Below are 21,287 nucleotides of genomic sequence, written 5' to 3'. Positions count from 1 at the left end.
GGGTGTGGCCCAAAAACCAAAAACAATAATAAAAGAAATATAAAGTTCTTGGTGGTGCATGGAGTCTGCCTGGCGCCTGATGCCTCTTCAGGCAAGTGAGTCTGGGGGTTCAGGATAACGGTGAGGAAATGAAGTTTCAGAAGAAATTCAGCTTTATTACAAGCTAACAGCCATGTGTGGCTCCTAAACTAATCAGCCTCTGCATTCATCCTGTCTCTGATCTCTCAGTCCTCTCTCACTCAATCTCTCATCCCCTCCCCCAGACAACCCCTTAATTTACCAATCTGACCATCCCAGCTGTGGGCTGGTCTGACCATCAAGTAAGATTAACATTTTGCTGGGCCAGAGAGATCGCACAGTGAGTGGTAGGGATTCTGCCTTGCAAGCAGCTGACCCAGGACCTACGGTGGTGAATCCCGGCATCCCATATGGTTCCCCGAGCCTGCCAGGAGCGATTTCTAAGCGTGAGGAGTAACCCTGAGCACCACCGCCTGTGTGGCCCCAAACAAAACAAAATGACCATTTTGTTTTGGGAGGGGTAACAGGTGGGGCCTTTGCCCTGCAAGCACAGGATTTGGGTTTAATCCCCAATCCCTATGGCCCATGAACACTAGGGACTGTGCCTCAAAACAAAAAATAAGTGAAAACAACGTCCCAGGGGGGCTGAGGGTGGTTCAGAGTGCTGCAGCTCTTTACAGGAGCCTCATTCCCTGAACCACTGAGTCCCACACCCACCTCCTCACCCACCCTCCCACATAGGCTGTGGACCCCTCAAAAACAAAATATAGTACAAAAGTATTCTTATTTATTTATTTATTTATTTATTTGGTTTTTGGGTCACAGCCGGTAGCGCTCAGAGGTTACTCCTTGCTCTACGCTCAGAAATTGCTCCTGGCAAGCTGAAGTGGGGGACCATCGGGGATGCCAGGATTTGAACCACGGTCCTTGTGCATGCAAGGCAAACGCCCTTCCTCCATGCTGTCTCTCTGGCCACCCCAAATATTTTTTTATTGTAATCCAATTGTTTCAACTTGCAGAGATGAATAAACTATTGTTCCTAAGTCCTTGTTCTACACTCCTTTCAAGAAACCAAACGGTAGCCTCGACAACGGACAGGCGCTTGCCAGTCTGGACATGTGTCCGTGCTGGTGCAAAAAGGCCGGGACCCTGGTGGGGAGCCCAGGGAGGTCGGGGCGTCGCCCTGGTCTCCATGCAACACAACACGCACGCTCCAGCCTGGGGCCCAGGCACCAAGGAGATGGTTGCCACAACAAGGGCGCATTGGCCCGGCTAGGCCCGGCCCACCTCTCCCTCCCCACCAGGCCCAGGCCCAGGCCCAAGCCTGGTCCTGCCCGGCCCACCCACTCCTCACTGCGGCGGTTACCAGGACGCTGGCCCGGTCGAGCCAATAGGAAACGCCGCAGGCCCTCCAGCCAATGAGAGTACAAATCAATCATTTAAAACAACCAATCGAAGCGCGCCGCCGCTCCTGGGGGGCGGGGACTTGGCTCGCGAGCTTCGCGACCTCCGCGATCGCGCCTGGCCAATAGGACTCGAGAAGCGCCGGCGAAGCGTGCGTTCGGAGGCCGGATGGACGGGCAGCCGGACCAATCAAAAGAGGCGTTCGCAGGAGCCTCTTTCTGAGCGCCCAATCAGGCGCCGGCGAGGGCGGACGCGGCGTGTCTATATAAAGACGGGCCGCGCGTCGGTTGCAGGACTCGGCGCGCCTGCTGCTCTGTGTCTCCGTCGTGTCTGTTTGCTCCGCGTCCCTGCCGCTACCGCGTCTGCCGCAGCCGCCGCGTCGCCATGAGGGAGATTGTGCATTTGCAGGCCGGGCAGTGCGGCAACCAGATCGGTGCGAAGGTGAGTGCGGAGGAGGGGCCCGGAGCGGGCAGCCGGTCGGCCGGCCGGAAAAGATGGCGGCAGGCCCGGGCAGGCTGGGTTGGGCCGCGCTGGGCTCGGCCGGGCGGTTCCGCATTGCGGCCCCAGACCAGAGTGCTCGCTGCACTGTGCTCGGGCCAGGGTCGAGGGGAGGAGGGAGGCATCCAGGAGCCCCGGAGAAGCCGGTCCTAAGCAGAGGGTAGTGCCAGGCCTCAGGTGTGAACCTGCGAGGCCTTGCTGGCTGCATTGCATGCAAAGCCGGGCTGGGCTGGCCCGAGCCGGGGAGGGAGGCCCCAGGGGATTGCATCGCATCGCATCGCATCGCTTCGCAGGCCCCGGGGACGGGAGTGCGGGGCCGAGCAGAGCGGAGCCGAGCGGAGTAGGGTAGGGTAGGGTTGGGTAGGGTCGGGCTGGGCCGCGCCCATCCGGGGCGGGGCCGGCTTCTGCGCACCGGCCGGCGTGACTCAGCCCAGTCCCGGCCTGCCCTGTTCTGCCCTGCCTTGCCCTGCCCGGCCACATCTTCGGCAGTTCTGGGAGGTGATCAGCGACGAACATGGCATCGACCCTACTGGAACCTACCATGGGGACAGCGACCTGCAGCTGGAGCGGATCAACGTGTATTACAACGAGGCCACCGGTGAGATGTTAACCTCCCATCCCCTGGCTCTTCCTGCCTTCTAAGCTTCCAACCCTTGCCTTTCCGTTTCCTCTACGGCCCCACCCTGACAGCTTGGCTTTCCTACACCTTCCAGGTGGCAAGTATGTGCCCCGCGCCGTGCTGGTGGACCTGGAGCCAGGAACCATGGACTCGGTGCGCTCCGGCCCTTTCGGGCAGATCTTCCGGCCTGACAACTTTGTCTTTGGTGAGCTGCTGCTGCTCCTTCTCTCGCTTTTAGGAGAGCTAGGACCAGGCAAAAGTCAAAGGGTTCCCAAGGTCACCCACCAGCACCCCTTGGGCTGCGAGGCACTCGCTAAATTCTTCTAACGTGGATTTTGGGATGCCCAGCTGTTTACAAGCCTGCCCCCCTCCCCCTCGAGGCTCAGGCACAGTGGAATCTACAGTTGAGGCTTGGCCAGTCAGCTGGGCCTGCCCTGCCCTTGGGAATTGGCAGGGGCTGCTGGGAAGAGGTGAGCTCAGTTCTCAGCTGCCCTGGCTCCAACTACATCCTTGGGCGTTTTGAGTTGTGGCCTGGGCCAAAGTGGTGACCATTCGTTCTTCAACAGGGCAGAGTGGTGCCGGCAACAACTGGGCCAAGGGGCATTACACAGAAGGTGCAGAGCTGGTGGACTCAGTCCTAGATGTGGTGCGGAAGGAGGCCGAGAGCTGCGACTGTCTGCAGGGCTTCCAGCTCACCCATTCTCTGGGCGGTGGCACGGGCTCGGGCATGGGCACCCTGCTCATCAGCAAGATCCGAGAGGAGTACCCTGACCGTATCATGAACACCTTCAGCGTAGTGCCCTCGCCCAAAGTGTCGGACACTGTGGTGGAGCCCTACAATGCCACCCTCTCCGTCCACCAGCTGGTGGAGAACACGGACGAGACCTACTGCATTGATAACGAGGCGCTGTATGACATCTGCTTCCGCACCCTCAAACTCACCACCCCCACCTACGGCGACCTCAACCACCTGGTCTCAGCCACCATGAGTGGAGTCACCACCTGCCTGCGCTTCCCCGGCCAGCTCAATGCTGACCTGCGCAAGCTGGCCGTGAACATGGTGCCCTTCCCCCGGCTGCACTTTTTCATGCCAGGCTTTGCCCCTCTGACCAGCCGGGGCAGCCAGCAGTACCGCGCCCTGACTGTGCCAGAGCTCACCCAGCAGATGTTTGATGCCAAGAACATGATGGCTGCTTGTGACCCACGCCACGGCCGCTACTTAACTGTGGCCGCCGTCTTCCGGGGCCGCATGTCCATGAAGGAGGTGGACGAGCAGATGCTGAATGTGCAGAACAAGAACAGCAGCTACTTCGTGGAGTGGATCCCCAACAACGTGAAGACGGCCGTGTGCGACATCCCTCCACGGGGCCTGAAGATGTCGGCCACCTTCATTGGCAACAGCACGGCCATCCAGGAGCTATTCAAGCGCATCTCCGAGCAGTTCACGGCCATGTTCCGCCGCAAGGCTTTCCTGCATTGGTACACGGGTGAGGGCATGGACGAGATGGAGTTCACCGAGGCTGAAAGCAACATGAATTGACCCTGGTGTCCGAGTACCAGCAGTACCAGGATGCCACAGCAGAGGAGGAAGGCGCAGTTCGAGGAGGAGGCAGAGGAGGAGGTAGGCCTAGGGTTTGTGCACCCATACGTGGGAGCCTGTGAACTTTATTCATTCACAACCTATTCTGGTAGCCATCACTGCGTGTGCATTTCCTCTTTCTGTTTCCATGCTGCGAGCTGTTCAGACACAATTAAAGCCTTTTCATAGTGTTCCTGGCGCCTCTCCAGTTCATTCTGATAGGCCTTGCGCGTGCTTGCGCCGAGTGTCAGCCCATACTTGTCTTGCAGTGCTTGTGGAGGGCAGGGCAGCCGCCATCAAAGTCCACCGGGAAGCCTGCACACTCTTCAGGCACCTGTTTTTAGGCACAGGCCTATCCTTCCCTCCCTCTGGCCATAATGTCAGGAAGTTTGTGAGGGTGCCCCAAGTCCCACCCGGACTCCTGGAGCTTGGTCATGATAGCAGGTGAGAGTCTGGGTGATTATGGGCCCAGCAACCCTGATTGCCCCACTCACATGGTAAGAACCCCATGTAAGAAGGGAATCTGGCCCTGGCTGTGGTAGATGGTCCTCCTGGGCCAGGTGGGTCTGGGGGCAGGCTCTTCGCCCAGGTCACATACGGATTTCTATACAGGAACTAGCAAAGGGCACAGATGGGCCTCCATCTGACTGGTCGGAAGCCAGACAGTGGGGCCAGCCTCGGGGAGGGGGCCTCTACTGGTTCTTGGTCGAACTCATCCATGGCCTGAATGACCCCGTCTCGGTAGTTGATCCCCATTACCCAGGTGAAGCGGGGCACGAAGCCAGCATAGCCTGGGGGAGTGGCAGGGTTAGGGACCAGTCTCCTCGCAGGTGGGCACTGTGCAGGCTCTGGGCCAAGCTTCCCCCCTGGCCTCACCCTGAAATGGCCTTGCGCTGGACGAGGTTTGGGTGGTCCAGCTGGGGCAGCCTGTGAAGCGCTGGACATTCAGGGTCTCCTGTGGCCTCCCTGGGCTGGGGGAACTGGTCCCTCCTCCAGTGGTAACAGCTGAGGGGGGCAGCCATCACCAGGTCCAGTCCACCTCTTCCACACCACACCCTGGGGGGCCCAGGCTCCTCCCCCGCTCACCTGCTTACGCCCTGCGGGCAGAGGTCCCTGACACTTCCTTTCTGTCCGGCGGCACGGGGCAAAAGGGGGGTAGGGCATGAAGTCAGTGGGCAGCAGGGCCTCGTCCTCAGCCTCCAGCTGCCCTTGAAGATCCGGGGCTTGGAAGAGGTCCAGGATTTTGAAGTCCTTGTAGGGCTTCAGACCTGTATGTACCAGAGTCCTTGAGTGTCAGTAGGGGCTGCTGGGTGTGCGTGTACTGTGTCCCTGGCCCTACCTCATCTATAGATGGATGTATGGTGTGTGTGCATGCAAGCTGTGCCTTGGGTCCTGGCTCCTGCTATATCTACTTGTGTTGTGTCCTGGGGCCCTGGCTCACAGGTCTAGTGGTGGGTGTCCGTGTGTGCACGCGCTGTCCCCTGGCCCTACTCACCCCTGTAGTAGTTTTGCATGTGTGTTTGTGTGCTGTCCTCTGTCCCTGCTCACCGCTATAGTGTGGGATGTGGGGCTCCAGGAGGTCACGACAGGACACGAAGGGTGCCTTGGGCTGGCTGTAGTCCTCAATGAACTTGGGCTTGGTGATGGGTGAGAGCACGGAGCAGGGACTCTTGTGGACACCCGGGTCCGTGAGCAGCTGCGCCGTGGTGTGCCCGTATGTGTTCCCCACCTGGAAACGCAGCTGCGGGTAGAATCCCGCGTAGCTGCCCACGTGAAGAAGAGATTCAGAGCAGTGGGTGAGGGCTGGGGCCAGGTAGGGATGGGGACGGGCCGCCCTCACACCCACTCTGTGTACCCTGACATGCTCCGTGTACCCTGACATGCTCCATGTACCCTGCAGCACTGGAGTCCCCCCACCCTAGTCTCTTCCCCCAGAGCTCTGTCCAACCTCACCCAGGGATGTAGTGGGGCTCGGGCGTGAAGAGGGGGTGTTTGGGAGCAGCCTCCATGGTGCTCAGCTCTGGTTTCAACTCCAGGCCCTCAGCTCCTACTGAGGGCCGGAGTGGGAGTTGCTAAGTCGTGCTCTTCCAGGAAAGGGGTCCTGGGGGCCTGCAGCTGCCTGGGGGTGACCTGAGCACAGGTGCTGCTGAACTTCCTCCCCAGGGCAGGGCAGTGCCCGGAACTGCTAGGGGCAGGGGCGGTGATGTCACAGAGCCCTGTGCTGGCAAGGCCTGAGGCCAGAGGATGAACTTTGACCAGAAGGCTGTGAAGTTTCTGGCTAACTTCTACATCAATGGGGGCCGACACTGGGCCCGTGGGTCCCTGAAGTCAACACCCCTGCTATTCCCGAAGTGAGTGCTGCAGCTGGCTGGGAGAAGTGCCAGGCAGGCAGGGTGCACACCATGTCACTCATGGAGAAGGCTGTCACGTCTTTTCCAGACCCACAGGCAGGACCGTGTTGCTGCTGAGCTTGAAGGAGACACCTCACCGAGAAGAGGTCCAGCTGCAGCCACTCACCTGGCCCATCTGCACTCAGGTTTTGCACAAAGACTGTGAGTGATAGACTAGCTTGGCTTTGGGGTATCCTAGGGGCTCTAGGGGTGCTGCTGGGGCTATTCAGGCTCCCTATTGGCTTCTCGACAGTGTTGGAACAGCGACCTCCCATTCTGGTAGACCTGGATGTCCCCGGCCCCACCAAGTACACAGTGTTCGATATGTCATTCCGACAGTCCTCTCCACGCTCCAACTTAAGCACTAGCTGCAAGTCCCCTGCTCACAGTAGGTGCCCCGTACCTGCCTCCAACTCTGGGGTCCAGGCCCCCTCCAGCACTGTCCTGGTACCCTGAGCACAGCCAGGAGCAATCCCTGAGCTGATCACCTCCCATCCACAGAGAGCGGAGGCCACAAGACACCTGGGACCCAGAAGCTGCAGAGCAAGCACCTCCCCATGCAGAAAACGAAGAAGGTGGGCAGTTCCCCTGAGAATGGGGGACAGCGGAATCCTGCTACCCTTCTCCCCTGCAGAGGCCCAATACCCATACTTTTTTTTAAATTTTTGGGGTCACACCCGGCAGCGGTCAGGGGCTACCCCTGACTCTAAGCTCAGAAATTGCCCCCAGCAGGACCATCCCATATGGGGACCATATGGGATGCGGGGATTCGAACCACGGCCCTTCTGCATGAAAGGCAAACACCTTACCTCCTTGCTATCTCTCCGGCCCCACAATACCCATACTCAATTCAAGGTCTGCTACCCCAGCCTTGTGCAGGGGCACCAAATCCCCTCCATCCTCCTGGGGTTTCAGGGCCTACCTCTCCTTGTAGGTTCACACAGGCACCGTGGCTGGGGGAGTCTTTGCCCTCTGCCCCATTGCCTGCATCTGCCGTCAGGCCTATGTGCACCCACCACGGTCGATCGTCTTCTCTGGGAACCACTTGCCTTCCTGGATTCACTCCTCCAGGAGTAAGAGCTGCTCAGGGCCGGGCTGTGGGACTGGGCTGGGCTAGGCCAGGGAGGGGCAGCCAGCCAGCACAGGGTCCTCTCTCTGTAGTGCCTGACCCTGGCACTTACTGTGCAGAGGACTGTGACAAGATGCACTTCCTTTCAGTGCCTGAGATGATCATCCAGGGTGTGAGAAGACCCAAGGACACAGGCCCCTTCTGTAACACCTAGAGCCTGAAGGGCACAGGCCGGCCTAGCCCATCACTGGCAGACATCTGATTCCCCAGCAGCCTCCAGAGATTTGAGCTCCAACCTGTCCTGGACTGCTGTTCTGGCGGGCCCCTTACCATACAGCGAGGCTCCATCCCTTCTACACTTTCCTGTCTGGCCTGTTTGGCATTCCTGGGGCAGGAAAGAGGCCCATGGGTTGTGCGGGACCTATCAACTAACTGCAGCCTGGAGCTCGGGTCCCATCACCATCTCCCAGGGCAGGGCCACCCGCTGAACTCATTATGGCTTGATCCAACCTTGGCTTATATTCTCCTCAACGGCAGCCTCCTTACCCTTCCATGGAGCCAAGGCACCCGGTCTGCACTGGTGCTGGCTCCTCAGGCTCCAGGCTCCCCTTCTCCCCAGTTAGTGGCTCCTCCCTTCCCAGAAGCACTATCCAGGCCCCGCTGGGAGGCCCCCAAACCACAGACACCCCCTCCCGGAATCAGGCTTGACAGTACTGACACATCCCTAACCCAGGGCAGCCCCCTCGCTGTGGGAACCTGGCATCAGGGTATGACCTAGGCCCTACTCTCGGCTGCTCCACTAGGTTTGGAAGAATTCCCTGCAGCCGTCCCAGGGGTGGGTTCCTGAGGGTGGCTCGGAGGAGTGAATTTTCAGGCTGAGCGCCAAGTTTTCTGGGTGGCAAGAAGGCTACAGGGTGTCAGAGTTGGTGTTTCACAGCACCCAAAATGAGCTGGAACTGTAGGAAAAGCAAGGAGGGTGCTTGACAAGAATGTAGCCAACCCAGGTTCTATCTCTGCATCCCATCTGGTCCCCCGCCCTCAGTACTGCCAGGTGTGGTTCCTGAGCGCAAAGGCAGGAGTAACCCTTGTTGGGTGGTACTCAAAAACTAAAAAAATGAACTTGAGGATTGAGGACAGAGAAGAGCAGAGAGGGGGATCAGGAAGCTAGCCACAGGTGCATCAGGGACACTTGAGGTCTCTGGTCAGTTCTTGCAGGTCTCCATGAAACAGCCAGGAAGCCCCAGATGTTGGCCTTCCAGCTTGCTCCCTGCTGACAAAGACTTACCGTCCTTCTGGTACCCTGGGTGAGACCAGCACATTTCCACCAGATCAGAGTGTGAGGTCAGAAGGGTCTTTAGGGTCATAAAAGTAAACACTTTCGGGTCAAAAAGCAAACACTGGGTTAGAGTGACATCAAGGACTGGAAAATGGAGAACAGGCAAGTCCAGCCTCTGACCTTCACCAAATGTCCTGGCAGCAACCAGAGAGGGGGCTTAAGCTCTGCAGAGGTGCCTCCCCGCAGGAGGCAAGTTCTGTTTTGTTCTGGCTTGGGGACACACACTTGGTGCTCAGGGGTCATTTCTGCTCAGGGGATAGGAAGGAACTCAGGTTTTGGGGCCATACCTGGTGGTGCTCAGGGGTTATTTATTACTCCTGGCCTGGCTTTGCACTCCTGGATCACTCCTGGTGGTGTTCGGGGTAGGTGGGTGGGGGAAGCATAGAGGGAGGATGCCAGGATCCAACCGGGTTGGCCATGTTCAAGGCAACTGTCTTCCATACCCTGGGTCCAGTGTTGGTGTTTGGTTTATTTCTTGAGCACCTGGCGGTGCTCAGGGGACCCTAGGGGACACCAAGGGAACCCTGGTCCACTGCAAGGCAAACGCCCTCCAGCCCCTGCCTCCAGTTTTTTGTTTGTTTTGGTTCGGGGTCCACACCCGAAGATGCTCAGAGGTTTCTCCAGCAGGCCTCAGCTTCCAGCCCTGGGGGGGCGGGATCTCCAGGGCCTGATGGGTGGGAGGAGTCAGATTCCTGTGGGCGGGGCAGCAGACCCGCGCGGATGGGCGAACGTGTGATCCGATTGGTCGTTACGAGAGCGGGAGGCGGGGCTTGGGGTAAGTGGGCGGGGCCTGGTCAACGCGCGTCTGGGCTCCGCCGCGCTCGCTCATGCGCAGTCAGCCCCGCCGGAACCTGTGCGCTCGAGGCGGCGCTGTTTCCCGGACCTCGCTGGGCGGGCGGACTCCGGGCGGGCCGTGCGGGCGGAAGTGGCGACGACTGCGGGCCGAACCGGGCCGAGCGGCGGCGGGACGGGCCGAGCTGGAGGGCGCGGGGGAGCGGGGCTCGGGCGCGGCCCGTGTCCAGGGCGAGCGCGCCGCGGGGGCCCCTCCGGCAGCCGGGGCGGCGGCGGCGGCGGCGGGGGAGCGCGGCGGGGATGCAGCGCCGAGTCGGACCGCGGCCGGGGCCGGGGCTGGGGCCGGGCCGGGGGCCGGGCCTGCAGCTGGGCCGGGAGCTGGGCCCGGAGCTGGAGCGGGGCCGGGGGCCGGGCCGTCCTCGGCCTTGTTCGCGGGGCTCCAGGACCTGGGAGTGGCCAACGGCGAGGACCTCAAGGAGACGCTGACCAACTGCACCGAGCCACTCAAGGCCATCGAGCAGTTCCAGGTGCTGCACTGGGCTCCGTGTCGGTTTACTTCTTGGGCCACACCTGACGGTGCTCAGGGGGACCCTAGGGGACGTCAAGGCAAACGCCCTCCAGCCCTGCTCCAGTGTTTGTTTTGGTTTGGTTTGGGGTCCACACCGATGGGATGCCACATTGCAAGGCAAATAATGCCCTACTACCCTGCTGTGCTCTGGCCCCTAGCTACAGTTTTATTTGTTTTTGTTATCACACTCGGTGACTCCTGGCAGGTTGGGGGGGGGGCAGACCATACGGGATGCTGAGGATCAAACCCTGATCAGCCTGGGCTGGAGAGATAGCATGGTTGTAGGGCGTTTGCCTTGCATGCAGAAGGACCGTAATTCGAATTCCCGCATCCCATATAGCCCCCCCCCCCTTGATCCTGCCAGGGGCAATTTCTGAGCAAACAGCCAAGAGTAACGCTGCCGGGTGTGACCCAAAAACCAAACACAAACCGTGATCACGGAACTTCCCCGCTTGGCGCCCGCCCAGGCTCCGCTGGGGCTTGAGCAGGCCTGTCTTTCCCCAGACAGAGAACGGCGTGCTCCTGCCCTCGCTGCAGTCGGCCTTGCCCTTCTTGGACCTGCACGGGACCCCGCGGCTCGAGTTCCATCAGTCCGTGTTCGATGAGCTTCGAGACAAGCTGCTGGAGCGCGTATCTGCCATCGCAGCCGAGGGGAAAGCCGAAGAGAGGTGTGTGGGCGCGTGGGGGGTACTCCATGGCGGGACCAGCGACCCTTATCTCAGAGGGGTCCCCGTGGTGGCAGGTACAAGAAGCTGGAGGACCTGCTGGAGAAGAGCTTCTCCTTGGTCCGGATGCCGTCGCTGCAGCCCGTGGTGATGTGCGTCATGAAGCACTTGCCCAAGGTACCAAAGAAGGGAAGTGGGACCAGGCAGCAGGGGGTGCCACGGGGTGTCTCCAGGAGGGCTTGGCAGGGGAGTGCTAGCTGGGAGCATTAGCCAGGCTCCAGGAGTGCCCTGGGGTTCCCGGTAGGTTCCCGAGAAGAAGCTGAAGCTGGTGATGGCCGACAAGGAGCTGTACCGCGCCTGTGCCGTGGAGGTGAAGCGGCAGATCTGGCAGGACAACCAGGCGCTGTTTGGTGACGAGGTCTCGCCGCTGCTGAAGCAATACATCCTAGAGAAGGAGAGCGCGCTCTTCAGCACTGACCTCTCAGTGCTGCACAACTTCTTCAGCCCATCCCCCCGGACCCGGCGCCAGGGTGAGGTGAGGGTATCTTGAGTCTCAGCAGAGACAAGGATGAAGCCTACAGGATGGGGGCGGGTGGGCAGCCACATCCTGCTCTCAGAAGGCGCTAAAGGGCTGGGGCTCTCGAGAGCACAGTGGGAGAGCATTTGCCAAGCATGCAGCCAGCCCCAGGTTCCATCCCAGGCATCCCATCTGGTTCCCCCGAGCCTGTCTGGAGTGATTCCTGAGCTCAGAGCCAGGATTAAAGCTGGAGCATTGGGCCAGGCGGTGGCGCTAAAGGTAAGGTGCCTGCCTTGCCTGCGCTAACCTTCGACGGACCGCGGTTCGATCCCCCGGTGTCCCATATGGTCCCCCAAGCCAGGAGCAACTTCTGAGCACATAGCCAGGAGTAACCCCTGGAGCGTTACTGGGTGTGGCCCAAAAACCAAAAAAAAAAAAAAAAAAAAAAAAAACCAACAAAATGGCTTAACAGAAGGCTCTAGTGCCAGAAAATAGGGGTGTGGCGGGGCCACTTGTGCTCAGTGTTTGACTGTGTTGCTTTGTCTCCTGTGGTCGGATTCCTTCTCCATCATCTTGCCGGGAAGTTGGGCCCAGCCCCACCTGCCATGGCACTGGCACTCCTGAATTCACACTGTGTTGGGCTGCCATTGGCACTTCACAGTCAGCTAGCTCAGGCCAGCCCAATGCTGGTGAGATTAGACCTGAAAGGCCACAGGGCTCAGAGATCCTTCCGTGGCCACAATGGGCTCTTCCGCCATGTCCTCACCCAAGCACTGGGTTGGGTAACCCAGTACCTGTTCCACTCAAAAAAAAACTTGGGGGGTTCGCCCGAGTGATAGCACAGCAGAAGGGTATTTGCCTTGCACACAGCCGATCCAGGATGGACCTGGGTTTGATTCCCAGCATCCAATATGGTCTCCCAAGACTGCCAGGAGCAATTTCTGAGTACAGAGCCCTGAGTGAGCTGAGTGTGGCCCAAACCCCCCCACCCCCAAATTATTTGGAAGGATGAGATTTTGGACAATGCTTGGTGGTGCTCAGGGATCCCTCTTCATTGGCACCCTGTGTGGTGCCAGGAATTGAATTCAGATCAGTTATGTGCAAGGCAGTACTCGTCATTCTGTCTCCTGCATTTCTCCATGTGAGTTTTTCTACCGCTCCCTTGACCCATGTATCTGCCTGTGTCCCCACTGCTGCTGGGCTATTGGATCTGGTATCTGAGGAATTGCTTGAGTTGTGTCCGGGAGTGTTTATTTTTTTGTGGGGTACATAACCAGTGATGCTCAGGGGTTACTCCTGGCTTTGTACTCAGAAATCAGTCCTGGCAGTCTCTGGGAACCACATGGGATGCTGGGTCTCATGCAAGGCAAATGCCCTACGTGTTGTGTTGCCACTCTGGCCCCCTTGGGTGTTTGTTTGCATGAGAGAGGGAAGTAGAAGAGTTGGGAGAGGGTGGGAGGACAGATGGTGGGCTTCTCTCTGAGCACTGTGGGGTGAGACCCCAGAACCATGCTAGGAAGCCTGCAGGAGCTCTGCCCTGGAGTCAGGTGGGGTTGGTGCTGAAAAGGTGCTGAGGCCTAGCTCTTTCTGTTGTACCCGCAGGTGGTGCAGAAGCTGACACAGATGGTGGGGCGGAGCGTGAAGCTCTACGACATGGTGCTGCAGTTCCTGCGCACCCTCTTCCTGCGTACGCGCAACGTGCACTACTGCACCCTGAGAGCCGAGCTGCTTATGTCCCTGCACGACCTGGATGTGGGCGACATCTGCTCTGTGGACCCCTGCCACAAGGTGGCGCCCTCACTCTCACCATTGCAGGCTGTCTGGGAGAGGGCGGATTTAGCCCCTTTGGCCCCTTCGTGGTGTGGGGAGGGGCCAGGAGGGTCGTCTTCCACCTGAGCACTGTGGGTTGAGGCACCAGAACAAAGCCAGTGGGTTCCCAGGGCAGCTGTCCCATGGGAGTGGGGGTGGGTGTTGAGGCCGCTCCTCAGAGGGCCACTCCCTGTTTTATCTGCCCCTCAAATCTGGGCCTGACCATCTCCTGCAGTTCACCTGGTGCCTGGATGCCTGTATCAGGGAGCGCTTTGTGGATAGCAAGAGAGCCCGTGAGCTGCAGGGTTTCCTGGACGGGGTGAAGAAGGGCCAGGAGCAGGTCCTCGGGTGAGCCCCTTGGGGGTAGTGGGGGTCTAAGTTCTTTTGTTCTCTCTCTGGGTCCTCTCCATGCACCACCACCCCACCCCATCCGGACCCCTTCTTTCCTCCTTTTAGTTTCTGACACTCAGTTATGTCACTGAGCTGAGCCCAGGCCCCACCCTGGGTATGGGGGCCATACCCAGCAGTGTTGGGAGGTGCTCAGGGCCACCTCTTGGGAGGCTGCTGTGTTACTCTGCCAGCTGAGCCCCACCCCTGCGCCCACCTCAGCTGTGGTGCGTGGCCAGTCTACACCGGAGGTGGTCATAGGTACCTTGAACTTTTCCTTGTAAGAAGCAGCAGGGCCTGTCCAGACTGGGTTGCACCTCACCTAGCACTGTGGCCGTGCGTGCGTGGACACTCGGGTCTGTCTGCTTGCAGAGACCTGTCTATGATCCTGTGTGACCCCTTTGCCATCAACACCTTGTCTCTGAGCACAGTGCGACATCTGCAGGAGCTAGTGGGCCAGGAGACACTGCCCAGGGTGAGTGCGCTAGGTGCCACCCCTTTTTTTCTTTAGGTCTTTGGTCTTTGGGTCACACCCAGCAGAGCTCAGGGGTTACTCCTGGGTCTGATCTCAGAAATTGCCCCTGGCAGGCTCAGGGAACCACATTAGATGCTGGAATTCAAACCATCATCCCTCTACGCGCAAGGCAAACATCCTACTACTGTGCTCTCTCTCCGGTCCCTGGGTGCTGCCCTTGGGGATGGCCTGGCTGCCTGCTGACTCCTCTTTCCCCAGGACAGCCCTGACCTGCTCCTGCTACTCCGGCTGCTGGCTCTGGGCCAGGGCGCCTGGGACATGATTGACAGCCAAGTTTTTAAGGAGCCCAAGATGGTAACTCATGCTTTTACGGGTGCTGGTTTAGTACAAGGGTGGTGGGTAGTTGGTGGTGGTCATACTGCGCCACATAGCTGAGAGCTTGACAGGGTGGGCTGGGGCCCCCTGCTGCCTCCTTGGGCCGCACATGGCCGCTGGCGTGACGGTGGGCTGGACCCATGCTGCCCCCAGGAGGTGGAGCTCATCACGCGGTTCCTGCCTATGCTCATGTCCTTCGTGGTGGATGACCACACCTTCAACCTAGACCAGAAACTGCCCATGGACGAGAAGGCCCCAGCAACCTATCCGAGTGTGCTTCCTCAGGCCTTCACCAAGTAGGCAGGGGACGGGGCACGGGCACTAGGGCCCCCAAACACACCCCCTACTCCGCTGCTCGGACAGCACTGGCCCTCTGACCTCCCTCACCTGCACCTGGCAGGTTCCTGCAGGAGCAGCGCATGGCCTGCGAGGTGGGGCTGTACTATGTGCTGCACTTCACCAAGCAGAGGAACAAGAATGCGCTGCTGCGGCTGCTGCCTGGCCTGGGTGAGGGCGAGGATCTCCTGTTGCCGCCTGCCCCTTCCCCAGTGCCTTCCCAGCTCCTCATGGTGCCCCTAACACCTGCCCAGCCTTGAGTGCTTGTCCTAGTCCCAAAGCACTCCCCAGTCTTGTGCCTGCCTCAGCCCCGGTGCCCACCTCAGCCCTGTGCCCTGCCCATGTCCCTGTCTTACCATGGTGGGTGGAGTTTTGTTGTGGCTGGATGTGATGCCCCATCCTTCCTCGCTTGGGAACAGAAGGACCCTTGGCTCTCTAGCTAATAGGTGTGGAGCCCCGCATCCTCAGATGGTGGTGCTGGGCCACATTTGGGGCCTGGGGGCAGCTGTTAGGTGGGAAGGAGTGAGGGAAGGGTCAAGCAAGGCTCTGACTCCCACTGGACTCTGGTTGGCCTGCTTGTGCTTGGGCTCCCACTGCCTCTTGGGCCCCAGCGCCTGTTCAGGGCTTGGCTCCCCACGCCCCCAGTCCCTGGGACTCAGTTGACCTCAGCCACTCCTGGTGCTGGGTAGGGCAGCAGCATGTGGGCATGTGGTCAGTCTTGGGCCATTGCCTGGCTTTGCAATCATTCCCACCCTGAACTGTCCCAGGGCTTTCAGGGTCTCCATGGACAGTAAAGGTGGGTGCTGTGGCCAGTGTTTCCTGTGCCTGTAATGGGTGGGGCACTGTCCAGGGGTCCTGGAGGCCACATCCCCTCAATTTTTCGCCAGGTTTGCCCAGCTGGTGGCCTCTCTTATTTTGCTCTGTTCTGCCTTTTTTGTTTTGCTTCCTCCCTCTGGATTATTCCAGTTTCTTTTTTAGTTTGTTTCCTTTTTGGGCAACACCTGGTGGTGCTCAGGGTTTACTCCTGACTCTGCGCTCCTGGAATCACTCCTTACAGGTTCAGGGGACCATGTGGGATTCAGGGGATCTAACCCAGTTGGCCGCATGCAGGGCAAATGTCCTACCCGCTGTGCTGCCGTTCTGGCACTGGGCTGTTCCAGTTTCTGGCTTTGAGTCCCTTGGCACTGAACACAGCCATGTGGATAGATTTGTCCTGTTGTCACTGACCCACCCCTGCATACAGCGGAGACCTTTGGTGACCTGGCATTCGGGGATATCTTCCTGCACCTGCTCACTGGGAGCCTGGCCCTGCTGGCTGAAGAGTTTGCCCTAGAGGATTTCTGCAACAGCGTCTTCGATGGCTTCCTCCTCACTGCCTGCCCAAGGTGCCCTTCTGGGGGGCATGGGGTAGATGAGGGGTGCAGGGGCAGGGTTGGAAGAGGCCAGGCAGGAGCAGCAGGGCTGTGTGCTGCCCCCTGCAGGAAGGAAAGTGTCCAGCGACACGCCCTGCGGCTCCTCGTCCACCTGCATCAACGTATTACCCGCTCCAAGCTGGAGGCTCTGCACAAAGCCCTGGAGCCCACTGGCCAGGTGGGTGTGTGCTTGGTCCCTGCCTGAAACCCTGCAGCCCCGCTGACTGTGCCCTGTGCTGACCACGCCTCTGCCCGCAGAGCGGTGAGGCCGTGAAGGAGCTGTACTCACAGCTCGCCGAGAAACTAGGCCAGCTGGACCACCGGAAGGCTAGCCCCGCACCTGCTGCCGAGACGCCCACCCTGGACCTGCCACTGCCTGCTGTGCCTGCCCCAGCTGCGCTCTGAGGCTCCCCTCCTCTGGGGTGCCCAAGCCCCATGCCCTGGCTGGCCAGGAGCCGTCCCCTCTTCCCTGCAGCCTTGCTTACTGCCTCCTGGGTCTGTGTTATCCTGGGCAGCCTGAGCAGTGAGGGAGGCTCCCTGGCTCCAGGCACAGCCCTCTGCCCTCATCCTCCTGAGCTGGGTGGGCAGGATCCCAATCCCCGGGTTGGAGGGAGGCTGTTGTCTGCTCTGGGGTCTGCAGAGGAGGGATTGGTACAGACCCTGAGATGAGGGGACACCCACCTGTGTAAATAAAGGCCTTTAGATAAACCCGTCTTCCAGTAACTGGATTCTGGCTTTTCCCCACATCTCCAGAGCTATCGGGGTTGGGGGCCCTGAGCACCAGAGGGGGGTCTTTGGGGTGCCTAGATACTGCCCCCAAAAAGACAGGACTGGGCAGGTTTTATGGGGTGCACACCCCATAGTCCTGGCACTTTTGAACCCACATGCAAAGCAGGACTTGGGCCCTTTGTGTCTCAGCCCTGTCACCAGTGGGGAAAGGTTCTGGAGGGAGGCAGGGCTGCCCCCAGGAATGGGAGATGGTGGGTGGGCCCTGCTGCTGCCCTAGGATCGTGGTGGGTTCCATCCAGGCTGTGGGCTCTGGGGACTTCTTGCTGCAAGGGCTTGGCTTTCCTGCCAGGCCACAGCCTCCGGGTTGTTGGCTGACACTCCCATAATCAGTACCTACGGGCAGCTGCGGGGGCACCTCCTAACCCTCTAGGGTCCTGGGGGGGGGGGTCTGGCAGCCTCTGCAGCTGGGAGGGCTGTTCCAAGGGAGTAGGAGTGGAGGAGGGGGCCCTTCCCCCCCACTGCGTGGACACTGTTGGGCAGGGCAGGGGCACTGGTGACAGCTAGGTGTGAGGGCCCCAGCCGGAGGACTTGAAGGCGTCCAGCTGGGCACCCCCGCGGGCGCCCCACAGCAAGCTCCGCCCTGCCGCACCCCTGACTCACTTCCTTTGCATAGAAACGGAAGCCAGTGGCTTCCTTGGGGGCTCAGACCTCCCCTGGGCCCCACTTCAGGTGCTCCCCAGATAGGTGGCCAGGCCCGCAGGATCCCCGAGAGGAAGGGCCGCTCTTGGGACAGGGCTGGTAGGTACAAGGGTCAGGAGGTGGGTGGGTTGGGTGCTCCCACCTCCCTCTGCTCCCTCTCCGGGTCTGTCTTTCCACAGGGGAGGAAAGGGAGGGGCCGGCTTGCAGCCGCTTCCCTGGGTGCCCCGGGCGCCCCGGGTCCAGAGCGCCTTGAGTGGCCTCAGTTCACTGAGGTGGTACCACTCTCGGTGGGCGTTGGCCAGCTGCTCCTCCAAGACGCAGTGTGCGTCCCGCGGCCCCACTCCCCGGCCACTTCCTCAAGGCCTGGGGATTTGCACCAGGGGCCCCAGGAGGGCCGGGCCCAGGGCTCGGGAAAGGGGCAGGGCCCGCCCGGCGTTCTGGCTCCGGCGCAGGCCTGCAGCCATCCCCGCCTTCCTCCAGCAGGGCGGGCGACCCGCGGCCATGGATGTCGGCCAGCTCCGCCAGGAGCCCTTGGGCCGGAGCGTGATGGCGCCGGTGCGCGCCGTGGTCCGCCTGCGCCGCCGGGTGTGTCTGCAGCGCAAGCGGCGCGTCCTGGGGCCTCCCGCGGGGCCCGAGGCGGCGGTGGCGGCGGGCGCACCGGGGCCGGGCGGCGGCTCCCCCGGGCAGCCGCGGTTCTTCACGTTCGACGACCCCGCGGCCTTGCCCGCCAGGACGCCCCGCAAGCGTCGCCGGCGCAGCCGCGTGGTGCTGTACCCGGACGGCGCGCGCAGGTGTCGGCCCCGCGCCGAGCGCCGCAGCAGCCGCGCGCAACGCTGCCTCCTGCTGCTCGTGGCCATCGTGGGCTTCCAGGTGCTCAACGCCATCGAGAACCTGGACGACAACGCGCAGCGCTACGACCTGGACGGGCTGGAGAAGGCCCTGCAGCGCGCCGTCTTCGGGCAGCCGGCGGCCGTGGCGCGCATCGTGGCGCTGCTGCGGGACTACCTGGCCACGCACGTGCACAGCCGCCCGCTGCTCCTGGCGCTGCTCGGGCCCAGTGGCGTGGGCAAGAGCCACGTGGGCCGCCTGCTGGCCGGCCACTTCGGCGCGGTGCTCGAGGACCGCTCGCTCGTGCTTCAGTACCACGCGGGCCACCACTGTCCGGAGGCTCGCGCGGTGCAGCTCTGCGGGGACGAGCTGGAGCGCAGCGTGGCCGACGTGGTGGCCCGCGCAGAGGCCGAGGAGAAGACGCCCCTGGTGCTGCTGGACCAGGTGGAGCTGATGCCCGGCGCACTGCTGGACCGGGTGCTGGGCCTCCTGCAGCCCCAGCGCCCGCACCCGTTCCAAAACGCCATCTACGTGCTGCTGAGTGGGGCGGGCGGCGCCGAGGTCACGCGCTTCGTGTTGCAGAACGTGACACGCGCGGCGGCCACCCCGCCAATGCGGCCCAAACCCCGGCATTGGGGGGAGATGGGCCTGGAGGAAGGCGAGCACCCGCAGCAGGAGGGCCAGGACCCGGAGGAGCCTGGAGAGACCCAGGACGAGGCCCACGCAGGCCCCCGGGCGCACCAGACTGACATGGAACTGCGCGCGGGGCTGCGGGCGCTGCTGGCAGGTGCCCACCCGCTGTGGCAGGCCGCGGCCATCGTGCCCTTTCTGCTGCTGGACCGGCACAGCGTCGTGAGCTGCTTCCAAGAGGAGATGGCCGGGGAGGGCTTCTTCCCTGAGCAGGCCCGGGCCGAGCGCCTGGCCGCGCAGCTCAGCTACTACCGCGTGGCCGGCCACGAGTTCGCCGTCACTGGCTGCAAGCAGGTGGTGGCCAAGGTGAACCTTCTATAGCACAGAGGGTTGTAGCACCAGCGGCTGGGTTGGCGCCCAATAAACACACGTGTGTGGCAGGCAGGCTCGAACCTGTCATTGCCAGAGTGAAGTGAAGAAACAGTGAGGGAGGGGCCGGAGAGATAGCATGGAGGTAAGGCGTTTGCCTTTCATGCAGAAGGTCATCGGTTCGAATCCCGGCGTCCCATATGGTCCCCCGAGCCTGCCAGGAGCGATTTCTGAGCATGAAGCCAGGAGTAACCCCTGAGCGCTGCTGGGTGTGACCCAAAAACCAAAAAAAAAAAGAAACAGTGAGGGAGGTAGTGAGCTGACCTGCTCAGCGATGCCCGGACAAGAACCACTGCCCTTTCTCTCTCTCTCTCTCTCTCTCTCTCTCTCTCTCTCTCTCTCTCTCTCTCTCTCTCTCTCTCTCTCTCTCTCTCTCTCTCCCCCTCCCTCCCTCCCTCCCTCCCTCCCTCTCTCTCTCTCTCTCTCTCTCTCTCTCTCTCTCTCTCTCTCTCTCCTTCCTTCCTTTTTTTTTTGTTTTTGGGCCATACCCGGTGACACTCAGGGGTTACTCCTGGCTATGCGCTCAGAAGTCACTCCTGGCTTGGGGGACCATATGGGACGCCAGGGGATCAAACGGCGGTCCATCCTAGGCTAGTGCTGGCAAGGCAGACACCTTACCTCTAGCGCCACCGCACCAGCCTTTCTTTCTAGCCTGCCTTCCTTCCTTCCTCTCCTCCCTTTTTTTTTTCTTTTTTCTTTTTGCCACACCCAGCAGTGCTCAGGGGTTACTCCTGGCTCCGCTCAGAAATTACTTCTGGCAGGCTCAGGGAACCACATGAGATGCTGGGAATTGAACCTGGATCAGCTGCTTGCAAACACCCTCCCCTCTGTGCTATCACTCCTTCCCCACAGGCACCCATTTCTGCCACACACTTTGGGGTGTACCCTGCAGCCCCATTTAGTGGAGTCTCAGAGAAGGTACAGCCTGCAGTGGGTTGCTGTTAGCTCACTCTGCTGCCTGCACCCCACCCCCCAGACCCTTTTCTGGGTTTAGGGCGTCCTAGAAGGAAATGGTGGGTTTGGGTGCAGCATGTGTCCCCCTCAAAACTGAACTGGTACAATGTGAATGTTCTGAGATGAGGCCTCCCTTGGGTTTACTACGTGAATCTGGGGCAGACGGGTAGTGCTGAAGCAGGACAGACACCCCAGTGTCTCTGTCACTCTGAACCCAATGCCTCAGACACCCACCCACTTGGGGAAGAAAAGCCATGGGTTTTGTTTTTGTTTGGGAACCACACCTGGTCGGGGTAATTCCTGGCTCTGCACTTAGAAATCAGTCTTAGCAGGCTCTGGGGACCATAAAGGATATCGGGAATTGAATCCCAGGTACATAGGCAGCATGCTAGGCAAAGTCCTCCCTGCTGAGCTATTCTTCCTTCCTCCAGATGCCATGGTGAATATGGGTCAGGGTTTCAGTAGTCTCAGCATTGCTCCCTGGTGGCCATGCAGGGCTCTACCAGTGCCAACCTGGGGGATACTGGAAGGACTGGGGGTTGCCTGGCTACAACCTCTATTATTCAATTGGGCCTGAGTCTTGAAGTTTCTCATTACCCCTTGCTCTGCCTTGCCCTGGCCCCTAGCCCCAGTTTTGCCACAGCCTGGACGCTGGAATGGAGAATATTTATATGATCTCACAAAGAGACTTCGAAACTTAATAAAGTTTGTTCAGAAGAATGTCAAGGAGTTTTTTGAGCCGGCACCAGCCCGGGGTCTCAGATCCCAA

The 21,287-nt window shown here is 60.4% G+C and overlaps 4 protein-coding genes across 4 annotated transcripts; 3 read left to right on the top strand and 1 right to left on the bottom strand.

Annotated features, from left to right (window-relative positions):
- The first annotated feature begins 1,710 nt into the window (after positions 1–1,710).
- On the top strand, positions 1,711–4,308 carry TUBB4B (tubulin beta 4B class IVb). Its single transcript, XM_049781982.1, is given in 6 exon segments — positions 1,711–1,863; positions 2,410–2,518; positions 2,634–2,744; positions 3,106–4,076; positions 4,079–4,132; positions 4,134–4,308. Coding segments are annotated over 6 exon segments (1,476 nt in total). The 5' UTR covers positions 1,711–1,806; the 3' UTR covers position 4,308.
- Positions 4,309–4,365: 57 nt separating this feature from the next.
- FAM166A (family with sequence similarity 166 member A) lies at positions 4,366–6,127 on the bottom strand. The gene is made up of 6 exons (XM_049781627.1): positions 6,072–6,127; positions 5,667–5,881; positions 5,213–5,386; positions 4,995–5,123; positions 4,767–4,909; positions 4,366–4,452 (listed from the first exon to the last, which is right to left on the bottom strand). The coding sequence occupies exons 1-6, from the start codon at positions 6,125–6,127 to the stop codon at positions 4,366–4,368; spliced, it is 804 nt and encodes a 267-aa protein (XP_049637584.1).
- A 3,613-nt stretch (positions 6,128–9,740) lies between these two features.
- Positions 9,741–16,957, top strand: NELFB (negative elongation factor complex member B). Its single transcript, XM_049781625.1, has 13 exons — positions 9,741–10,232; positions 10,778–10,941; positions 11,016–11,115; positions 11,243–11,473; positions 13,058–13,243; positions 13,500–13,612; positions 14,024–14,126; positions 14,385–14,480; positions 14,655–14,797; positions 14,902–15,008; positions 16,081–16,222; positions 16,319–16,427; positions 16,508–16,957. The coding sequence occupies exons 1-13, from the start codon at positions 9,741–9,743 to the stop codon at positions 16,652–16,654; spliced, it is 2,133 nt and encodes a 710-aa protein (XP_049637582.1). The 3' UTR covers positions 16,655–16,957.
- On the top strand, positions 16,685–19,516 carry TOR4A (torsin family 4 member A). Its single transcript, XM_049781624.1, has 4 exons — positions 16,685–16,744; positions 17,180–17,229; positions 18,220–19,105; positions 19,202–19,516. Exons 1-4 carry the CDS (start codon positions 16,685–16,687, stop codon positions 19,514–19,516), a joined length of 1,311 nt encoding a protein of 436 aa, XP_049637581.1.
- Positions 19,517–21,287: the final 1,771 nt, after the last annotated feature.

This window comes from Suncus etruscus, chromosome 10, assembly GCF_024139225.1.
Source record: "Suncus etruscus isolate mSunEtr1 chromosome 10, mSunEtr1.pri.cur, whole genome shotgun sequence".
Lineage (NCBI taxonomy): Eukaryota > Metazoa > Chordata > Mammalia > Eulipotyphla > Soricidae > Suncus > Suncus etruscus.
Note: the sequence above shows the minus strand (reverse complement) of the source record. Positions and strands in the feature narration are given on the sequence as shown.

What these genes read in the sequence shown, in the direction of transcription:
- FAM166A (XM_049781627.1), bottom strand. Translation starts at nt 6,127, where the DNA reads ATGGAGGCTGCTCCCAAACACCCCCTCTTCACGCCCGAGCCCCACTAC. An exon ending in GAGCCCCACTACATCCCTGG is followed by an intron (nt 5,882 to 6,071) that starts GTGAGGTTGGAC and finishes TCACGTGGGCAG; the next exon opens with CTACGCGGGATTCTACCCGC. An exon ending in GGGACCTCTGCCCGCAGGGC is followed by an intron (nt 5,124 to 5,212) that starts GTAAGCAGGTGA and finishes TGCCCCCCTCAG; the next exon opens with CTGTTACCACTGGAGGAGGG.
- NELFB (XM_049781625.1), top strand. Translation starts at nt 9,741, where the DNA reads ATGCGCAGTCAGCCCCGCCGGAACCTGTGCGCTCGAGGCGGCGCTGTT. An exon ending in CTCCTCACTGCCTGCCCAAG is followed by an intron (nt 16,223 to 16,318) that starts GTGCCCTTCTGG and finishes TGCCCCCTGCAG; the next exon opens with GAAGGAAAGTGTCCAGCGAC. An exon ending in CCCTGGAGCCCACTGGCCAG is followed by an intron (nt 16,428 to 16,507) that starts GTGGGTGTGTGC and finishes CTCTGCCCGCAG; the next exon opens with AGCGGTGAGGCCGTGAAGGA.
- TOR4A (XM_049781624.1), top strand. Translation starts at nt 16,685, where the DNA reads ATGCCCTGGCTGGCCAGGAGCCGTCCCCTCTTCCCTGCAGCCTTGCTT. An exon ending in GCCCCCAGGAATGGGAGATG is followed by an intron (nt 17,230 to 18,219) that starts GTGGGTGGGCCC and finishes CTTGGGCCGGAG; the next exon opens with CGTGATGGCGCCGGTGCGCG. An exon ending in AGAACGTGACACGCGCGGCG is followed by an intron (nt 19,106 to 19,201) that starts GCCACCCCGCCA and finishes GACCCGGAGGAG; the next exon opens with CCTGGAGAGACCCAGGACGA.